Below are 20,152 nucleotides of genomic sequence, written 5' to 3' on the forward strand. Positions count from 1 at the left end.
CCAGTGGCAGGGGAGACGCGTATAATCAATTATGCAGATTCGCTTCAGTGGCGGTGGTGAAGAGACGCTGGCCGGTGAAGCAGTAAACTGCTGTATTTCCGGTCTCGATTAATATTGCCGAGAGCAGCAACGATTCCGATCTCCAGAGGCCCGTAAGGGAGTCGTGTTTACGTTCGAGTACATCGGTGGCCCTCTTCCGCTCGTCTTCAACTCTCCACCGCACGTCGGCCGCGTTCACTGCGCTTCATGAATCGCTCGGGCCTTCTCTACTAACACAGAATGCGACAAGCGTATACAACAGTCCTCAAGACCGTGTAGAAGCAATGACAAGGAAAGAGTAATCGAGAGAGAAGCCGGAGAAGAAAGAAGGAGATGCTGCGGCGATCTGTAAGCGGCGTTGTGTGTCTCGTGCGTGTCACGTAGTCACTGCCATGTGTGGGTAATGTTTTTGCTCGAGGGGAAATGGTACCGCGTGTGTGGTCCTGCGTCGAGCCCCCTGCACCCCTTCTGATGGCACATCGCCGTATCCTAGCAACGTAGAACGCCACGCCGATTCAACCAATCACGAACGAGTTCCGATCACTTCGGCCAAACTCGGCTTATTTCGGCTCCGACGTCATCGGTACCTGCAGTGACGTATCGCTCTGCCGCGAAAATTGGGATATACGATAAGTCTCTTACGATGAATCGTAATTTGTTTAAAGTTTTTCGCCTTATTCATTTATGATAGTGTAAATGAAACGTACATGATGTAAAAGGTATTGATACGTACTTTGATTAGAAAACAAAATTGGTATAGGATATTGTGTCATGATATACGGTGAAGAGATAATTTTCAAATGTTATACTTAACAGAAATACAAGTAACTTGTACGATTACGTAGAGGTATTAAATATGAAATTGCTAAAGTTATTTCAACGTTTATAAATAATGATATAGATAAGCTTATATATAAAACGTTATATCGCTATTATCACGTCGATTATGGATGGAAATTGTCTTCGTAATTTGTATTATCCGTCGTTGTATCTTCTGAAATCGTTATTACAAAAAAATGCAGAATCATAAATTTGGTGGACGAGACCCAAAATTCATTGAAGCATGCGCGTCGAATTACGGTCCTGAATGTTTGTGCAGCCCGATCTCGGCGAGTGGCGCTGTTGGAGGGGGGCCGTCAACTATGGCCGGCGCTGAAGGCAGGCCACGAAAGAAATGTGGCACCGCATTTCGCTTAGTACGGACTTAGACTGCTCTAAGTGGCGGTCGTGTACGCCGGTGTCCGACCACGACGACGTCGACGTCGTCGTTTTAGAACGCGTGACAGAGAGATAGCTAGACTTTAACGAGAGTTTCCAGCTGCCGTTGTTGAACTGTGGAACACTCTCGTACTCTCACGTCGCCTACGCCTCCTTGCGTAAACCGGATGCTCGTCACTGCCGCGTTTATACGAATTCGGTAGCCGTGGCGAATTTCCTCGAGCGTAGTGTGCATATTCGAACGAGATCTAACTGTGTCAAGTGACAACGATTGTGACAGTGACACCGAAGTGCGCGTGACTGCGTGCCATGCCAGTATTGTGTCGATAGAAAAGACACGGTGAATCGATTTGATCGTTAAACGTCGAGGCGTACGCGTTTATTTTGCTTCTATGACACAGTAAGAGGCACGTGTGGTGCTTGAGCGTGACTGTTTCCCGCGAAAACGTTGTAGTACGATCAGGCAACACTCTTGCCCCGGTTGTCGCGTGATATTTCAAAACAAGCAAACTCGCGTGTGCGCCCTCGTGCTTGTCGGCGGTACTGTGAATCCCGCGAGAGGGAGATACAGAAGAGAGAGGGAGTACGAGGATCCCGCATGCAAGTAGAAAAGCGAAACACAGGGATAGAGAAAGAGACAGAACGACGAGACGAATTGGTGAAGAGACAGCAGTCACGTATTTACTCTTCTACGGTGGTACGAAGCTAACCTAAAAACCGATACTCGGTCCGTTTTGTGCGTATCCCATCGATGGGCATGATACATCTGCGCATGCGCAGAAGAAATTGTGTGTACCTCGTGCGCGAATTTCGATTATCGTGCCCGTCGCATGTGTACGGTGTCGAGGAATTGCGCGGTAAACAAGAAACACCGACTGAACGTGTGCTGTGACAAGTGTTTCTGGAAAGGTTCGTGCGAGAATTACGTGCAACCGCGGTTTCTAACGAGTGTGCAGAGTGGAATCATTCCCTTTTCTTCCTTTCTCCATTTCTCTTTCGTGTTCGTGCCTTGTTCGTGTATCGTAAAACGTCCCGTATCGCGTTCGGTAACGTTACAATATACGTGTAAGTCGAGGGAGGAGGAGAACCGACGAAAAGTCTGCCGGAAAGAAAAACGTCACATTGGAGGGGATTAAGATTAAAAATAATCATACTGTGGATTGTGCCGGGGCGAATGTATGACGGATCATGGTTTCTGCGTCCGGCCCTACAGGGATCCTAGCGGGACGCCCTTCTGGTTCTCAGTGCCTTCAAGGTTCGCAATCGTCGCAGAATGGATGTGCTACGAAAAATCACAGTGAGAAGAATGCCAAAACCGTGGAGAACGCGAAACAACGACACGAGTCGGATCTTTATATCAGGCCAAGCTGGACCGACGCGGCGATAGCGTTAGATCAGCTCGAGAAGGTAAGTTACCTTTTTGCCAACAAATTTTCTTTAGTTATCACTGCGTGATGATAATTTTCATATTCAAGGCGAAATCGCGAGATAGAAGCAACTGTCACGTATAATAAAAATTAGAAGAAAAATACAGTAACGTTATAGGACATTATTAGCGATTGGAAAAACAAGATATTTCTCTATTCGAGGTAATTCTCTGCTCAAAGTAATTTTCGTCCGTTCCATCTACGTTTTTTTCCTTTGTTTTCTTACTCCCTGAAATGCTTCTCAAGCGCTCTATTACAACCTTCACGTCGTTAAAATAGAAATGTAAAATCTCGCCGGCTATAGCGACCTTTCGTTGTTTTTGTAGTGGAAAACTATTTCTTATAACCGACAACACGCTATGGAAAGAAATTCTTGCGTTTCAGAGTAAACCATGTACCGCACACAGACCATACTGCGTTATGCTATGTACCGTGCTATTAATCAAATACTAATCGTTATCAGGATATCTCACATTGCCAATGATATAACGATATTATCAGTAATCATTGCCAGTAACCTCGAGAGAAACGATAGATTTCTCTTTAGAGAAAAGATAGATGCGTGTAGGTTATCGTATAATCTGCGGACCGGCGTAAAAAGAAGAGAATAAGCGGAGAGAGTAGTAAGTCTCGCGCACAGGCCCGACGGTTCTTAGGTCGACGTTCGAGTAGTGAGTGCTTTTCCTATCGTGAGCCATCTGATCGATGAGATACACGTTCTCTGCGGGTTATGCGGGCATCGGTGTCTCCACGGAGGCTGCTTAGCTAACTAGACACAGATAATACGCCACTCGTTTCGACCACCTCTAAGACGCGATAACAGCGAGATTTCTATCGGCTATTCCGCGATACATGTGATTAACGATACGCAGCTCGCGTGTTCTATGCATCGAAAATTCCCCTCGGATTATATCTCTAATCGATTCTTCGTGTTCCATCCTAATGACGATTTTTAATTCGAGAATGAAAAGAAGCGCGATCGTGTTAGGAGTAATTGGACAAACAAATAAAAGAATATTTTGGATTTTACTTTTGCAAACATGCGAAGGAATTTGAGGAATTTAAATAGGACAATCCTATGGTATCGTTTGTCGTTTACTATAAAGTGCAATATTTGTCGTTATTTATCTGCATTAACGTAAAGATACTTCTACTTACGGATAGAGAAGAAAAGATTTCTTTATAGTTCATTGCCTTTACATTTATACAATTATTTTTTAGCATTTATACAAATTGACGAACTCTCGTTAAACGTTTCGCACGTAAATCGACCAGATCGCCTGGGAAACGTATTAAGATCGTTGCCAACATAGAAAGTTACTAAAGTAGGACAATGTCACTAGAACGTATATTATTGCGTGTTGTCGCGTCTATCGCCTCGATTCGCTTCTCTAGGGCTACTTGGCCGTCCGCTTATCTGAGGAGTAGCCAGTGCAAACGCGTTGTTCGTTTCCGCATAAAGATATGAGACACGTGGAAGGGAGTGGAGCGGTGTAGCGACCGATGTTATCGTCCGAGCAAAGAGTTTATTTTATCCGGAAGAGTTTATCTAGAACAATGGTCCGTGGCCACACGATGCACGTACCATAGGAGCCTACCCTTTCCACGAACGGCTGCTCTCTAAATTCTCTGCCAGCTAGCTGTAAACTTTCACACACGCGGGTGGTCCGCAGACGTGTTTTCCAAGGTGAGACCTTAGCGGCGGATGACGAAAGAAAGACATAAGAAAGGTTGTGAAGTGTAGATCGACGAAGGATCGACTTCCTGTCGAAAGAATATGCATCCCCCTTGTTTTCCAACGACACGAACCTCTGGGTTCCCTTAAAGAGGAAAAGAAAAAAAATATCCCTCCTCGGACGATGAAGACGATCTCCGAAGTAGTCTTGCGACACTGAGATCGCTCCTCGAGATCTTTCCATCTCGAACGCTAGACTGAATGTGCGCGGCACATGAACACAGGCCCTATCGCCTTTCGAAACAGAACTCTAGAGCAGGCTTTCGACGACAGGCCCTTCCTTCGGCTTTTCTAAGAAGACTAAAACACACCCCCTGGTAGTAGCTGGTCGAACTTCGAACACCTTCTGTCACTCGATCCACGTTTCAGTTCGCTGTCTCCTTGTCTAGCCTTCTCGTAATCTCCGCTTTTATCTGATGAACCGAGGTGCAACGACTGAGAAATACCGTTGGGACGCTACTGGTAAATATATTAACGAAGGTAGCCCCTTGGACAGAGTAATTCATTTAGATGAGGAAGATAGCGTATGTCAGAGAAACGATACAGGTTCGTGTACAAGGTAGCCACGTTAAGGGAATAATTTGAATCAAAGTCATTTTACCGCAGAACAGGTGTGGAAGGTTCCTTAAACGACTTTCTTTCTCGATAGCACAACGATTAGACTAATTTTAATGAAACATCGAAGGGGACCATTTCTTTCGAGGAATTATAAGATTCCATTTATGATAAAGGAAAATTAATCGGATAAATGGTGACGAGACTAAAAGCCAGTTTATTCTCGTTGTTTCTCGAACGAATATATTGGCTTGGCAACTAAGAGTTTGTGGCTTTTGTCATTAGATGGCAATGGCGGAAGCCGCCATTACTAATTACCAAGCCAATATATATATTGCTTTTACTCTTTCGCTATTGGTATATTGATTTTCCGCTTAGACAAAGTATTTGTGTTGGAATTCTAGGAAGAACGCAGTGCACAAATGGAATTACAAATGCACGTGATAAAGGTAACGTTTACGTATTTGGCAATTCGTTCGAGGAATATTCCAGTTGTATTTACATAAACGTATTTATCCCGCGTAGTATGGCGTGCAATAACAAAAACTGAACTTCGCAAATGAAACACAGTGTCGTTGTAATCTGAAGCGAAATAAGATAAGATTATCGTTGCCTATATCAAACGCCTGTACAAATACATTTAATATTGTAACACTGTCTGCTTTGTAAACTGTCTTCTTTCGTTACGGTTTTATTCTCGTATCACTGTTGCAGTATTTTTTTTTTTTGTTTTTTTACTAAGAAATCTTTAAATATTTAAATTAAAATTTTTATTTAACCGATAGTTCGTTACTGAAACTATAATTACTGTAATTAAAAATTAAAATTAGGTTACTCTTGTGAATAGATAAATACAATTGTGGTAGTTGATAGACCAAAATAACATACTTATTTCTTGATAGTTTCATTTTCTAGTAATTATCAAAATTGTTATCTATCCAAGGATAATGCTGAGACGTTGTTTGTCGAAAGATTTCTTACTTTGTCAAAGCCTGTATAATCAAGTATTATCATTCGCGATAATAATTTTCGATACAACGTAATCTGGAAACAAATTATGTATCTCTGAACAACTCGTTTCTTTATGTAAATGCAGAGGAACGAAGAGCGTACATGAATCGCTGGCACTCATTTCATTGAAGAAACGAGTTCTATCGAATCGCCATATAGACGGTGAGATTATCTGGAACTATCGTAAAGTAAGAAACACCTCTTCTATTTTCACGTTCCTTCCGAGGATTCCAATTAACAATTTCTTCTGCTTTCCGTTGGGAACTAGTTTCTTCAACAGCTCCCACATATTCACGATAACTTAATGAACTTAAAAAGAAAAAAAAAAAAAAAAAAAGAAGACTTATTTTACCATGGTATTTTTCTCTATCGTTAGTCATTTCTCTCTTATACTTCTCCTTTTCGATGGATTTATCAAAAGCTGATATTCTCTTCTATTTTAATATTCCATTTGTGGAATAAAATTAAGGAAACGTGTGGTGTTTCGTTAAAAAAATTTGGCTCCAGAGATTGTAGAATTTTTATGAGTTACACGTTTGTCATATTTTATGATCTCTGTTTAACATCTTGTTGTGAATGACGGTTTGATATCTTTTCTGTATATGTATAGAATTATTATATATAATTTTATATATGTGTAGTATCATGGACGAGGAGCCTGGGGGGTTTCGGGCGAATTATAAACAAACGGTTGCGGAATATGTGCGTGGTGGGGCTAAAATAAAATACATGAGGCTAAGACAAAAGAGAAGGCTAAGGGACATAAGCGAATTAACAGTAGTGCGAGTTGAGAAGCCAGAGAGTGCGAATTGCGTTGTCGAGAGAGTGTTGCTAGCGTTGTCGAGAGACTGTTGGGTCCGTGGTGATGAGAGTTGCAAATTAAGTATCTAGTTGTATTAATTATAACACGTTATTGTGATTAGTTCACGTTAAACAACCATCGTTTCCTGTTTAATCCATTTATTGTAAATGGACTAATGGTAGTAAAGATCCTACATATGTAATATAGACACAAACATAAACATAGAGATAAACATAGATACAAACATATATACGAATATAAACATAGACATAAACATTAACATAGACACAAACATAAACATAGACATAAACATTGACATAAATATAAACATAAACATTGACACAAACATAAATATAAACATTGACATAAATATAAATATAAACATTGACATAAACATAGACACAACTATAAACATAGACATAAATATAGACACAAACATAAACATTGACATAAACATAAATATAAACATTGACATAAACATAAATATAAACATTGACATAAATATAAATATAAACATTGACATAAACATAGATAAAAAAATAAACATTGACATAAACATAAACATTGACATAAATATAAACATTGACATAAACATAGATACAAACATAATCATTGATATAAATATAGACACAAACATAAACAGAAGCATAGACACAAACAGGCATAAATATAGACACAACATAGGCACAAACATAAACGCAAACACAAACGATACTTGAGTTGGTTCTGACAATTTAAACAAAATGTTTCAAACAAAAAGCGTTAATATCAAATGAAAAATGTACTGATATGTATATACAAAAATTTCGGAAGCCTTATTTTTTCATAAAAAGTCTGAGTTACTTTGCATCCTTTAAATATATATAATTAATTGTAATATAATACAATATAATATATATATATTTCCTTTGTATTGCATTGTTTAACTATAAAAGAAAGGAAAATTTAACGATACGTTGGCATGTATTACTCAAATTTATTTCTCACTCAGATAATATAAATAAAAAATATACATTCGTTGGTTTGTTACGAAAATGGTTACAGCAACAAAGGGATTACTGACTATCTAGAAGAGTATCGTAATTTATTCATATATTGCCCCTTTTGTATTCATTTATTCCGTGTAACGCTGCGCATGGATACGTAATTACGTTACAGGGTGAAGGATTCCACGGGAATTTTCACGTATCCGCGTTAATCTACCGTGAAAATTAATGTTCGTAAATTTTCTTAAGTGCTTATGAGATATCGCAATTTAACTTCGTGTTTTCCCTTCTTCATTAATTTCCCTTGTACGATGCCACGTATAAATATACGCCTGCAGCAATGGAATGCAAAATTGCATCGGAATTACCATTTATTCACGTTAATTTGCCGCGCCGGTAATATGTTAATAACACTCTTAAAGATTGTCGCAAATCACTCATCTTATTTCAAAATTTCATTCATCCTTCACGTTTCCTATACTATGCGCTGTTCATGATACACGTCCCCTATCATAGTAATTGTATTCTTACGCCATCTACTCGTCCATTAATATTGACATAACATTCGCATGGTACTTTCACGGTTGCCATATAACGTTTGCATAATATCTGCAATCGGTACTCGTTCATTGCCACTTCGCTGCACTTACATCCTATTCATATGGTGATAATTAAGTAAGTTCAATATTTATTAAATATCATAAGATGCATCGTATTTCTATAGAACTCGTTGGAGATTATTAATAAGAGTATGACGTACATATATTCGGTTGGCAACTAAGTGATTTGCAGATTTTGTTATTACCACTTAATGGTAAAATCTCGTATTATACGTGCATAGTATTTCGTAGAGTTTATATAGTAAACACGTTTAATAGTATTTGTATGAATTAGAAAATAAATGAGAAACACGTATCTCCAATTTTTCATGGACAATAAATTCGAATAATTGCTTTACACGTTTTGCATAACATAGCACTCGATGTTATAATATCTGCTGCTTTGTTCCATTCTATTTTTAATTAAAAAAAGAAACGACGAGTCGATGTAATAACTCGGAACAAAAACTCCGTGGATGATGCTTCTCCGAATGTTGACGATCGTTTGAGAGTTACGTTCGCTCAACCATCAACTTACTTCGTCCAGATAAGCCGGTACATCCATGACGTGGAAACTGCTCGTGTGTGACCACCCAGAGAGAGAGAGAGAGAGAGAGAGAGAGAGAGAGAGAGAGACTAGCTCGAGCAAAACGTTCTCGAGAACTGACACTCGGTTCGCCTGTTATTATAGATATACTTACATATTAGGTATCTTCGGTGAGCCAAGAGCAATTGAAAGTAATGCACGTGTTTTATTATAATCGTGGTCAATTTTTCTCGACCATCATGCTACCAACATTGACCGATATACACCAAGTAAGCAGATTGGTGGGATTCTTTTGAAAGAAGCCTCGATATCACTTGAAGAGGAAATATGTAATCGAGAAATGTGTGGAAACGATGCAAGTTAGAGAAACTTGCTTACTTAGCGGTTAATTGCCATTAAAAACGAAGAAATGAAGCGTAATTGCTGGCAGGTGAAATAAAATTCTCAAAACTCTGAAACTAGAGAAGAGGCACGTTGTTGGTCGAAATTTCGAAATTATTTTTTATTTATTTAATTGTTGCCTCTCGGCTCTGAACTGCTTCCAGTTAACAGCCCCATTAACGATGTCCATTCGGTAGAGAACGTGTTTCTCTGTTTTCAAAATTAAATATCAATCGTTAGAAAGTTGCTTCACTCGCATAGAAATAAAACACTGGCGAAAGATCTGTCCGCAAGATATCGAAATATTCCAGGTTGTCGTTTCCCTTCAAATTGTATCGGATTACACATCGGCAAAGTGGACACGACGATTTGACGATCGTAGTTGTTTTATGCGAAAGATGTATGTAGCAGCTGGAAACTTTCGACCGGTAGTGTACCTCCGCGAGGGACAAACTTGCCGGTCGCCACCCAAGGCGATCGCGGTGCGAATAAAGCGGAGCCGATCGCGCCGCTGCTTTATCGTTTACGCGGTTGCAGAATGGGCGGCGGTGCGAGGGACGGTATCGGTGAGAAGTGGCGAGAGTAGCGGCCGGGCGTTATCGAGACAAGAGGGAGAAAAAAGAGGCGCGTTGTTCGGGGTCGACGCTCCACTTTTCTCGTCGCGTCGCGTCGCGTCGGCCTGAAAAGGGAGAGCCGCTCGCCGTGCAGTGCGCCCCGCGTTCATGACGGATGAGTCAGTCAGTCACGGCCACTGCCCTTACGATTCCTCTGCCTGCATACTCGCACGCATATACTCGTTCCGCGAACCAAACCACGGGACACCCTTGGGTCATGTAATAATTAACTATTTCGCATAATTTTTCGTCTTTGTGATCGTTTTTCTTTTATCGAATCGAAATGAATCGCCTGCCGCGAGCATCTTGTAGAGCGGTGTGTTCGTATTTAGTTGCGAACGACCAGCTTTTCGTCGATAGTGTAACCATATTACGGAAAAATTAGAGCAAACAATTATGCACAATTAGTTATATATTGGTATACATTAATATACACATTACATACACACATATCATTTACAATATATATTTGATGTACATTACGTACACTAATTATATGCACAATTATGTATACGATAATTATTATGTACATTAATATACGTTATATATACACATTACATACATACATATCATATACAATATATATGTGATGTACATTACGTATAGTAATTATATGCAAAATGTATACGATAATTATTGTGTACATTGGTATACATTAATATACATTATATATACACATTACATACACACATATCATATACAATATATATTTGATGTACATTACGTACACTAATTATATGCAAAATTATGTATACGACAATTATTGTGTACACTAATATACATTATATATACATTATATGTGTACATGTTATATTATGTTATATATATATATATATACACAACATATATATATATATATCATGTTATATTTATATATATATATATTATGTTATATATATATGCAACATACATTTGATATAAATTATATGTACAATAATTGTTATGTACATTAATATACATTACATATACATTGTATGCGTACATGTTATATTATACATATACATCATATGCAACATATATCTAATATAAATTATGTATACAATAATTAATATACATTATATGTACATTATATATACTTTAATGTACAGTAATAGTAGACACGATATATACAATAATTATATACAACAAACAGAAGCCAATTACGTCTTACAACATTATGCTTCGTTCTAAAGCGACTGGAGAATTGGGGAAATTGGAAAAGTAATGAGAATTTTTAAATGCAGTCACCGTCATTCGGTGTTTCTATTTAACCTGAAGCCCCAAGCGGACAAATTTTATTCTACATTTCTGGCTTACTTTCGCATCTAGTATATCATCCTATCAGTGGTTTGCTCATACTCAGTCGGTAATTAGACAAATGTAAATATATCGGTTCGCCCGAAAATTTCGTTCCGACTTTTAAGGAATTTGATCGCCGTAAAAAATCATATGGAGGAGCTTCTCGTCGAAAAACCTGGCAAGTTCTTGAAGAATGAAATATTCGAATTGCGTGAAAGACGGAGAAACTTTGTGAAACGAAAGAACACCTATATACGTCGATAAATGTATATCGGGTGGAAATGTAAATCGAAACCAACTTTCCGTACGACCCGATGCTGAACAAATTTGTGAACTTGAATTTCCCGGAAAGTAAGCTCCGCAGGAAAAACTTTCATCCCACATTTTCTTCCTATTTTTCCACAAGGAATCACCTCGTGCCTTTCAGCCGCACGCTGTACATGTCATACATTACGCGTTCGTGAGAATAATAACGAATTTGCATACAAAATGCGCGACCTTGATCCTGCTTGGCGGTAGCGGTGGACAGCCGCGGACCGGAAATACGCAAAGGCGGCGTTTACGCTGCGCTCGAACACGCATCGATCGACTGTACGACGCGATCTCATCGTACGTGTACCTGTGTGGTGCGCGCGCACGCGCGCACGTGCGCATGCATCATCGCGACGAGACTCCACTTACTCCAATTTGTTTACCGTCCTCGAGGATGATTCAGTTACAGGCAACGACCTCGACCTCCTGCACCACCTCCTCCTATACACAATCGTTCGCTTATGCACAGCCACGCGATCATATTTCCGCATAAGCAGCGGCCGACTGACGTTCCTGCGTGCCTGTTGACTCCTTATAAAATACTTTTTTCGCCTCTTGGTTGGCAAGCACGAGAAGACATTCGTTACGCAATTCGTGCTGGTAATTTCAGGCTGTTTGAAGTTTAAAGGGGAACAGGTAGAATGCGCTCGTGAACAGCACTTTGCACGAAGTTCGATCGGGACTTTAGATTCCGTTCGGTGCGACACTGTCAGCCGACGATTCTCACGCTACAACGGTAACAGCCAAGCGAGTTTTACAAATGTTTTTCACTTCGTAATTCCTTTCGGAAATGACTGACTATTGGTATGTTCTTGGGACGCAAACGTGTAATCTGCAAGTTGAAATGTAATTTTTTTATTTTAGTTGTTCGTGTTGTTTATTCTACATCATGCGAGTCTTGTGGTCGTCTTTGACAGTGTCAAGCATCGTTGACGAGTGGTATAAGAAAGGTTGTGGAATTTTCTCGATGTTACATTGTTTAGGTTAGGGTTGATTTTAGGAAGTGAAATACGAAAGATTGGAAGGTTGTAGAAAAATGTTTCGAAGAAAGATATACTTTTCTCTGCAGGCAATAAATAATCACAAACAGGTAAATGATCAAATAAAAATTTGCGACGATGTGAATGGGTCTTATCGATCGATTAGTTTACGAAGTTATTAAACGTGGCGGTGTGAAAGGTTAATAATCAGCTAAGAGTAATTGAAATAAAAAAAATTACATTTGTATATACTTCTATTGGGTTGGCAACTAGGTGATTGCGGATTTTACCATTAGGTGGTAATGGCAACTAAGTGATTGCGAATTTTGTCATTACCACCTAATGGTAAAATCCGCAATCACTTAGTTGCCAGCCCAATAGTACGAGATTAAAAATTAGAAGCAGCCATGTCGGATTACTCACAGCTTTAAACTTACAACCCTTGACTCACGATGCGAAATTTACGCGGAGTAAGAAGCGAAGCTCGACAAAGTTCGTTATTTCACTCGACATAAAGTGCCATTTATCTCGAGCCAATTTTCTTCGTTTTGAAGTTGCCCAAGCTATAGCGAAAAGGTCTCGGGAAACCGAGATGAAAGATAAAAGCGAGAAGCCAGGAAGAGCAAAAGATGGAAGAAGCGGCAGCACCGTACTATTTTATAATCGCGTCTTAATTTGTGGCAGCTGAAAGCTGAAATCCCCCTATCCAAGGCAGCGAGACCACAATGCTGTACATTCACGCACGTTGCGTCGGCTCCGTTCGTCCGAGTGAGATTAAAGGGCGCCGACACTACGTGTGAGGCTTTTACACTAATAATACCTACGAAAGAGGCCCTCGTAACCGTGCAGAGGGTGAAGCAGAGCACGCTGGCCGAAAGAGCACCGCCTCTCCACGACGACGATGACGACAATGACGAAGACGTGAAAAAAGACAGCGACACTCAGCTTAGAAACTCGTGGCGCACGTGTTAATTACGCGCTCGGATTTCCAACTTTGCTTCAGTTTCATATTTCCATGGAAACTAAGTGATTGTGGATTTTGCCATTAGGTGATAATGACAAAATCTGCAATAACCTATTGCCAACCTAACCTCTTTTTTTTTACGTGGAGAAATCCTCATGGACACTCTGCTGTTGCGGTAGCCATTTCCTAACTGATTAATTTGGCGCTAGAGGAGGCCATTGCCCCTAGCGCCACCCTTCCAGCAACTGGCGGCCCTCGGCCGCCTGACCGCCATCACTGCTAACCTAACCCAACCCAAATAGTAGAAGAGATATATTTACACACAACGTGCAACGTTTTTTCATATATATATTATATAACATTTACACATGTGCAGTGTCAACATCGTCACGTAGACTTCGAAGTGTTTTATCTCATCTCATCTCATCAATATCTCAATCTAATCGTTAGACTGCGGATTTCTGTGCAAACTCACTTGTCCGTGAATATAACAGAAAATACGAAAACTGCTTTAGAAAATTCGTCTGCCTATGAAATATCAGAAAATCCACTATACTCTGGATATTTGATACATTATTATACACATTTATATATTATACATTTTCTATAAATTGCTCTCACTCTACGTAATAATATTGCCAATCCAATATACGAAGCCGAGAAAGATAGATACGATGCAATTATTATTACTATTAGAAGTTTGTACGTAAAAGGATGCGATTGATCCGGCCGTGGATGCGCGATATTTCAAGTGAGAAAGTTGGCGTCACGTCGCGTTAATTTCGCAAGAAACGCGCTGAAAGCGCAACCTACTGTTCCAGCACGGACAAACGCTGCTCTGTCGGTTGCCGAAAGTTCGCAGACAGACGTTCGTTGTGTCGCTTCCGATACGCCACACTCTTCCTTTTCACGCGGCTTTTCATCTGCCCGACCTGGAAGCTGTGACCGTGTCAAATGAATATAAAAGAGGGAGAATATTCTCGCGCGAAAAATCTGAAAGAAATCGTTGATGTAAACGAGAGTGTCGGTCTCTGGTCCGTTTCTAATGGCGCAAATCCGCCGGCAAGCGTCGACGAAATAAGTCAGAGCGAAATGGATGGGATTAGGGGACGCCGGGTCGGCCCAGACCCTTTCATCCTCGCTGAAGGATACACGCCCCTTGCTTGCTGCAAACCACTCGAGCCCGCTGGCTCCTTTGCGTAGGGTCAGTACCTGATTGATGCAGTTTACCTATCGCTTGAACGTTGCAATGCTGCACATGTAGACTTTGTTGGTGCAGGGGCTAACCGATTATGAAATTACCAGAGAAACCAGCTGTTTTCTCCTTTTCTTTTTTCCTCTGCCACATTGTCTTGCAGGTTATGTAGGTTTTGCTGTTTTAGTTTTAGAAGTAGGATGTAGGAAGAGGCTGAAAGTGACGTAGTAAGTGGCAGGCGTGGTGGTAGTAGTTGCGTGATGGTAGTTAAGCCACGCTAATTGCTAGCTTCGAAATAATTACAAAACTTATTTCGCTAAATATCCGTAAGGCTAGAATGAGAAGACGAAGTGGCGTCGACTCTTAGAATAACCCGACCAGATACGAGGTCAATGCGAGATAGAAGGCGGAGGAAGCTCGTTTACCCGTGGCTTTTCCTTTTCAATAGATACTCGCCGCTGTTGGAATTCTTCGACCGATTAGAGCGCCAGTCGGATCGAGTTTCTTGCGGACACTTTGCAGCCGGTACCTACCGCAACAACCTATTCGTTTATCTGGCGAGTCGCATGTCGTAGCCGCGAGCGCACACGCGTGTAACCTGTAGAAAACGAGACCCGGCGTACGTGTGGCGCGAACTTTTTCCCGCCACTTTTACCTACGTAAGGAAATAATTCTGTACAGTCCAGGGCCGTTTCTGACGCGCGCAACATTCGCATGCAACACGCCACAGATACGCGTCTCGCTTCGTCCGCCCACGCTCCGCCAATCTCTTGTCAAATAGAGCGTGTGCGTTTGTTCGATTTCACTGACGACGCAAACAGATCTCTTCGCATCATAATGCGAATGACAAACGATTCTGAGTTCTGCTAATGACGCACGCGCGACGCCAATGTGGTGGGCAGTTGGAGACGTTGTTAAGGTTTGAATGAATTTTTTTTTTTTTTTTTAGTGGATTTTAGCAGGAATTTCGATGAATTTTACAATTCTTGCAAATTCTTTCAATTTGGTTTTACAATTTTATTTTAATATTTTATATTTCTTCTACAATTTTATATTTCTTTCCCGCAATGATGTAATGACTTTCGCAACGATAGTTAAAAGAATAATGCAATGAATTTTATTTTTTTCTTTATGTATTCAAACTGAAAATAATTTTGTATCAAGGCTACTTATGCCAATACCAGTGAAAATGATTGGTACTTGTCAAAGTGTACAAGAGTCCTGTAATCTGTTTATCGAACCTCAGTTAACCAGTTCCCTCGTTTTGTACAACTTGCCACGCGTTTTTCAAATTTTTACCGCGTATCATTCAATATGATGATATCAGTTATCAGGAAAATTCTGGATCAATCGCTAGATGATAGCACAGAAATACCACACCAGTCAAAATGACTGGTTCTACAATTTTATAAATGTGGCAACCCTGTTTAGGGATCATGGCCGCAGATGGATTAATAATACCAGAAATGTACTATATAACATGGAATTCCTTCTGTAAGAAAGTAACAAATTAATAAATATAAAAATTTTTTAAAGACCAATCATTTTCACTGGTTTTGGTAGAAATAGCTTCGTGTTAACTATCGGTAGTTCTAGTGTTAACTGTGGAATTTAGATTGAAAATCCCTTGCGGGGTACGTAATTAAAATCAAGCAACGACGAGTATACTCGTCAACCGCACCGAAGTAAACGTTTGGGTGGACGTGTATACGCGTCGAGCGCAGTTGACTGGTTAATTTGTCGAGTGGATGGTTTCTGGATATCAAATTTCTTCCATTAGAATTTGCTTTTGATTAAAGCGACTTAAGTCCCTGCAAGTGTTCAAATCGAGTGCCTTCTAGTACGAATTCAACCCTGAAGCTTTGCTTCCATGTCACGTGTACGCAACATTGTATTCCAGATTTATCCTTTTTGAAACTTGTCTCAAATCTGGTTTTGAAGGTAAATTTCTTTTGGCTCTGGTTCGTCCAAAAATGAATTTGAAATCTGATGAACGCGATTGACTTATGATTAGTTCGGCGAACACGATTATTTTTCTGCAAAATCCGAATAAAAATAGTGCAACATTGTTTCTTTCTATGTTAACGATAATTGTTACACCGTAGACGTTCATAGGAATTGACAATTCCGTGAATATGATTGGAGAAACAAGAGACGAGAAATTTGTCAGAAATTCGTTCAGGAAAATATTCTTTGCTAATAGCATTAATAGTAACTGATAATAACAATTGATTGGACGATATTGTTTAACCAGGTACCTGTTTCTGACGAGTATACTCGTCATGCGTAAAAAGAATGAAGCATTCCGTAACGGTTTAATTCTATATCGTATACTCTGTGTTTGACGAATATACTCGTCATCGCGTACTTTGCAAGCAGATGGCGAGTCAGTTAGCTGGTGAAACGTAGAATATCGCGGGAGGCAAAGTAGATTCATAATATTTTTGCATTTCATATACACGATATAATATAACATATAGTATTTTTCATTTTGTGTACATTATATTACCACGTACAATATTTTTCATTTTGTATATACGATATATTATGACCCATAATATTTTTGTATTTCATATACACGATACGATATAATATATACTATTTTTCATTTCGTATATACGATATACTATGACATATAATATTTTCGCATTTCACATACACGATATAATATAATATATAGTATTTTTCATTTTGTGTGTACATTATATTACCACGTACAATATTTTTCATTTTGTATATACGATATACTATGATATATAATGTTTCTGCATTTTGTGTGTACATTATATTACCACGTACAATATTTTTCATTTTGTATATACGATATACTATGACATATAATATTTGTGCATTTCATATACACAATATAATATAATATATACTATTTTTCATTTCGTATATACGATATACTATCATATACAATATATTTGCATTTCACATACACGATGTAATTTAATATACAGTATTTTTCATTTCATGTATACACTATATTACCACGTACAATATTTTTCATTTCGCATATACTATATACTATGACATATAATATTTGTGCACTTCATATACACAATATAATATAATATATACTATTTTTCATTTCGTATATACGATATACTGTCACATACAATATTTTTACCTTTCATATACACGATATAATATAATATATAGTATACAATCTGACTAAACGTCTGAGCATCTATAAATTGTATTACCACCTAATGACAAAACCCGCAGTCACTTAGTTGCTAACCCAATAGCTTCGATCTCTTCCGAATCTTATTTCTTGTTCCGCGAATAGTCGCAGGTAATTTAATATTCGCATTGTGAAACCGTGCGGACATACGCGTTTGCTTTATCGAGCACAACAAACAAGTCTGCTTGCACAGGGAAAAAGTTGCGCGCCGAAAGAGTCGAGTTTTGTTCGGAAATAAATTAATCTCGGGAGCGCAAGCGCACACAGCGCGCTGTCAAAAACGTCTTCGAAGCGTGCTCGAATTTCCGCCAACGGTGCACGACGAAGGAAGAGACATGGAAAGGGAAGGGAGAAGGGTAGAAAGAGAGAAGCAAAGGAGAAAAAGAAAGCGCTGACGCCACGAGCCCACGACTCACGAGTCGCTCTCGAGATGTCTCTCTGTGTATATGTGTATATATATTTATATACACGTATGTGCGTATGTGTATAGGCTCGTTTAGCAGCGAGAGGGAAGGAGAGCAAAGCGGCGGAATTCTGCCTTTTTCCCGTAAGTGGTCCCCGCGGGTCTTATGGGGTTTCTCGTGGTGGGCAATATCTACATATTACAAGCTCGTGGCGCGGGGACCACCGTCGTTGACATAAGATCCTGTTATGCTGTCTGCTATCTGCTCGCGAACCTCGTGTCGCGCTGTAAGAAAAACATTAAAAGTAGGAGTAACATAAATTCGTTAAACGTTGTCCCCTTCACCCCATTACGCGTTGCCTCGTCGAATTTCCTTCTCTCGGCTTCTTTCTTCTCCTCTTTCGTATTACTCGCCACTATAAAGACGCTGTCAGGCGGCGAGCTTCGCTTCTCGATGTCGACGACAGTGATGCGAGTGTTCTTGTTGCTTGTAGTCGATCGTAATCGTTGTTTAATTCTTCGACGAGGATGCAATCGTGAAATAAGAATCGGATTGTGAAAAGCCTGTTCACGATGGATTTTTAGCTTTCTACGTTCGGGAAGAGCGGAGGAAAAAATTGTGATAATACTCGCAGGATTGATGGATCACACGAGCGATCAAACGAGTAAAAATTGTGCTACATTTGATGGTTCACTAAGAAATTATTAGACCGTGAATCTTCGTGGGAATTTATGATTAAACGTGGAAGAAAATTTGACAGAGACTCACTTCGTTCGCTGAACTTTTGCAGTGTGTCTTGGTCTTTAACGACGATCGGTTTGGTGATATTATGTAAACGTAGAATAACGCGAGAAATAGAGTGGTTTGAATAATTTAAATAACGAAGCAGCTCTGTTCGATAACATTTCAGACGCAAGTGTAAATTTCAAGAAGGCACGTTTGTAAATTGGAAATTCAATCTCTTTCGCATTGTTTCTTGCTGTTGCAAATAGAGACAGGCAATTTTATTTTCTTAGACCCGACATTTTTGTCATTTTATATATACGCTATATCACCATGTATAATATTTTTTCATTTTGTATATGCGATATATTGCCATACATAATATTTTTCATTTCATATATATGATATATTATCATGTATAATATTTTTGCATTACATGTATATGTTATATTACCAAGTATAAATTTTTCATTTCATATATACGATATATTATCATGTATAATATTTTTTCATTTCATATATACGATATATTATCATGTATATTTTTGCTTTTCATATATACGATATACTATCATGTATAATACTTTTGCATTTTATGTATACATTATATTACCACGTACAATATTTTTGCATTTCAAATATACGTTATATTAGCACGTATATTTTTTCATTTTATATATACGATATATTATCATGTATAATATTTTTGTATTTCATATACACAATATAATATCATACATAATATTTTTTATTTCATATATACGATATATTATCATGTATAATATTTTTTATTTCATATATACGATATATTATCATGTATAATATTTTTGCATTTCATATACACAATATAATATAATATATAGTATTTTTTCATTTCATATATACAACATACCATCACATATAATATTCTTACATTTCATATACACAAAATAATATCATACATAATATTTTTTTATTTCATATACACAATATAATATAATATAATATTTTTTCAATTCATATATACAATATATTAGCATGCATAATATTTTTCCATTTCATATGTACAATATACCATCACATATAATATTCTTACATTTCATTTACACAAAATAATATCATACATAATACTTTGCATTTCATGTATACAATATATTACCACGTACGATTGTAATTTCATATATATATATATACCGTGCAAACTTGTAGGAGC

The 20,152-nt window shown here is 38.7% G+C and overlaps 1 protein-coding gene across 1 annotated transcript in view; it reads left to right on the top strand.

Moving 5' to 3' along the window:
• The first annotated feature begins 742 nt into the window (after positions 1 to 742).
• The window catches only part of LOC132915225 (protein patched), an 84,850-nt gene continuing 65,440 nt past the window's right edge, over positions 743 to 20,152 (top strand). The window contains exon 1 of the mRNA XM_060974987.1: positions 743 to 2,664. Within this exon, the coding sequence (XP_060830970.1) occupies positions 2,446 to 2,664 (219 nt within the window). The 5' untranslated portion in view covers positions 743 to 2,445. The remainder of the gene's footprint in view (positions 2,665 to 20,152) is intronic.

The sequence above is a fragment of the Bombus pascuorum genome, chromosome 16 (genome assembly GCF_905332965.1).
Source record: "Bombus pascuorum chromosome 16, iyBomPasc1.1, whole genome shotgun sequence".
Lineage (NCBI taxonomy): Eukaryota > Metazoa > Arthropoda > Insecta > Hymenoptera > Apidae > Bombus > Bombus pascuorum.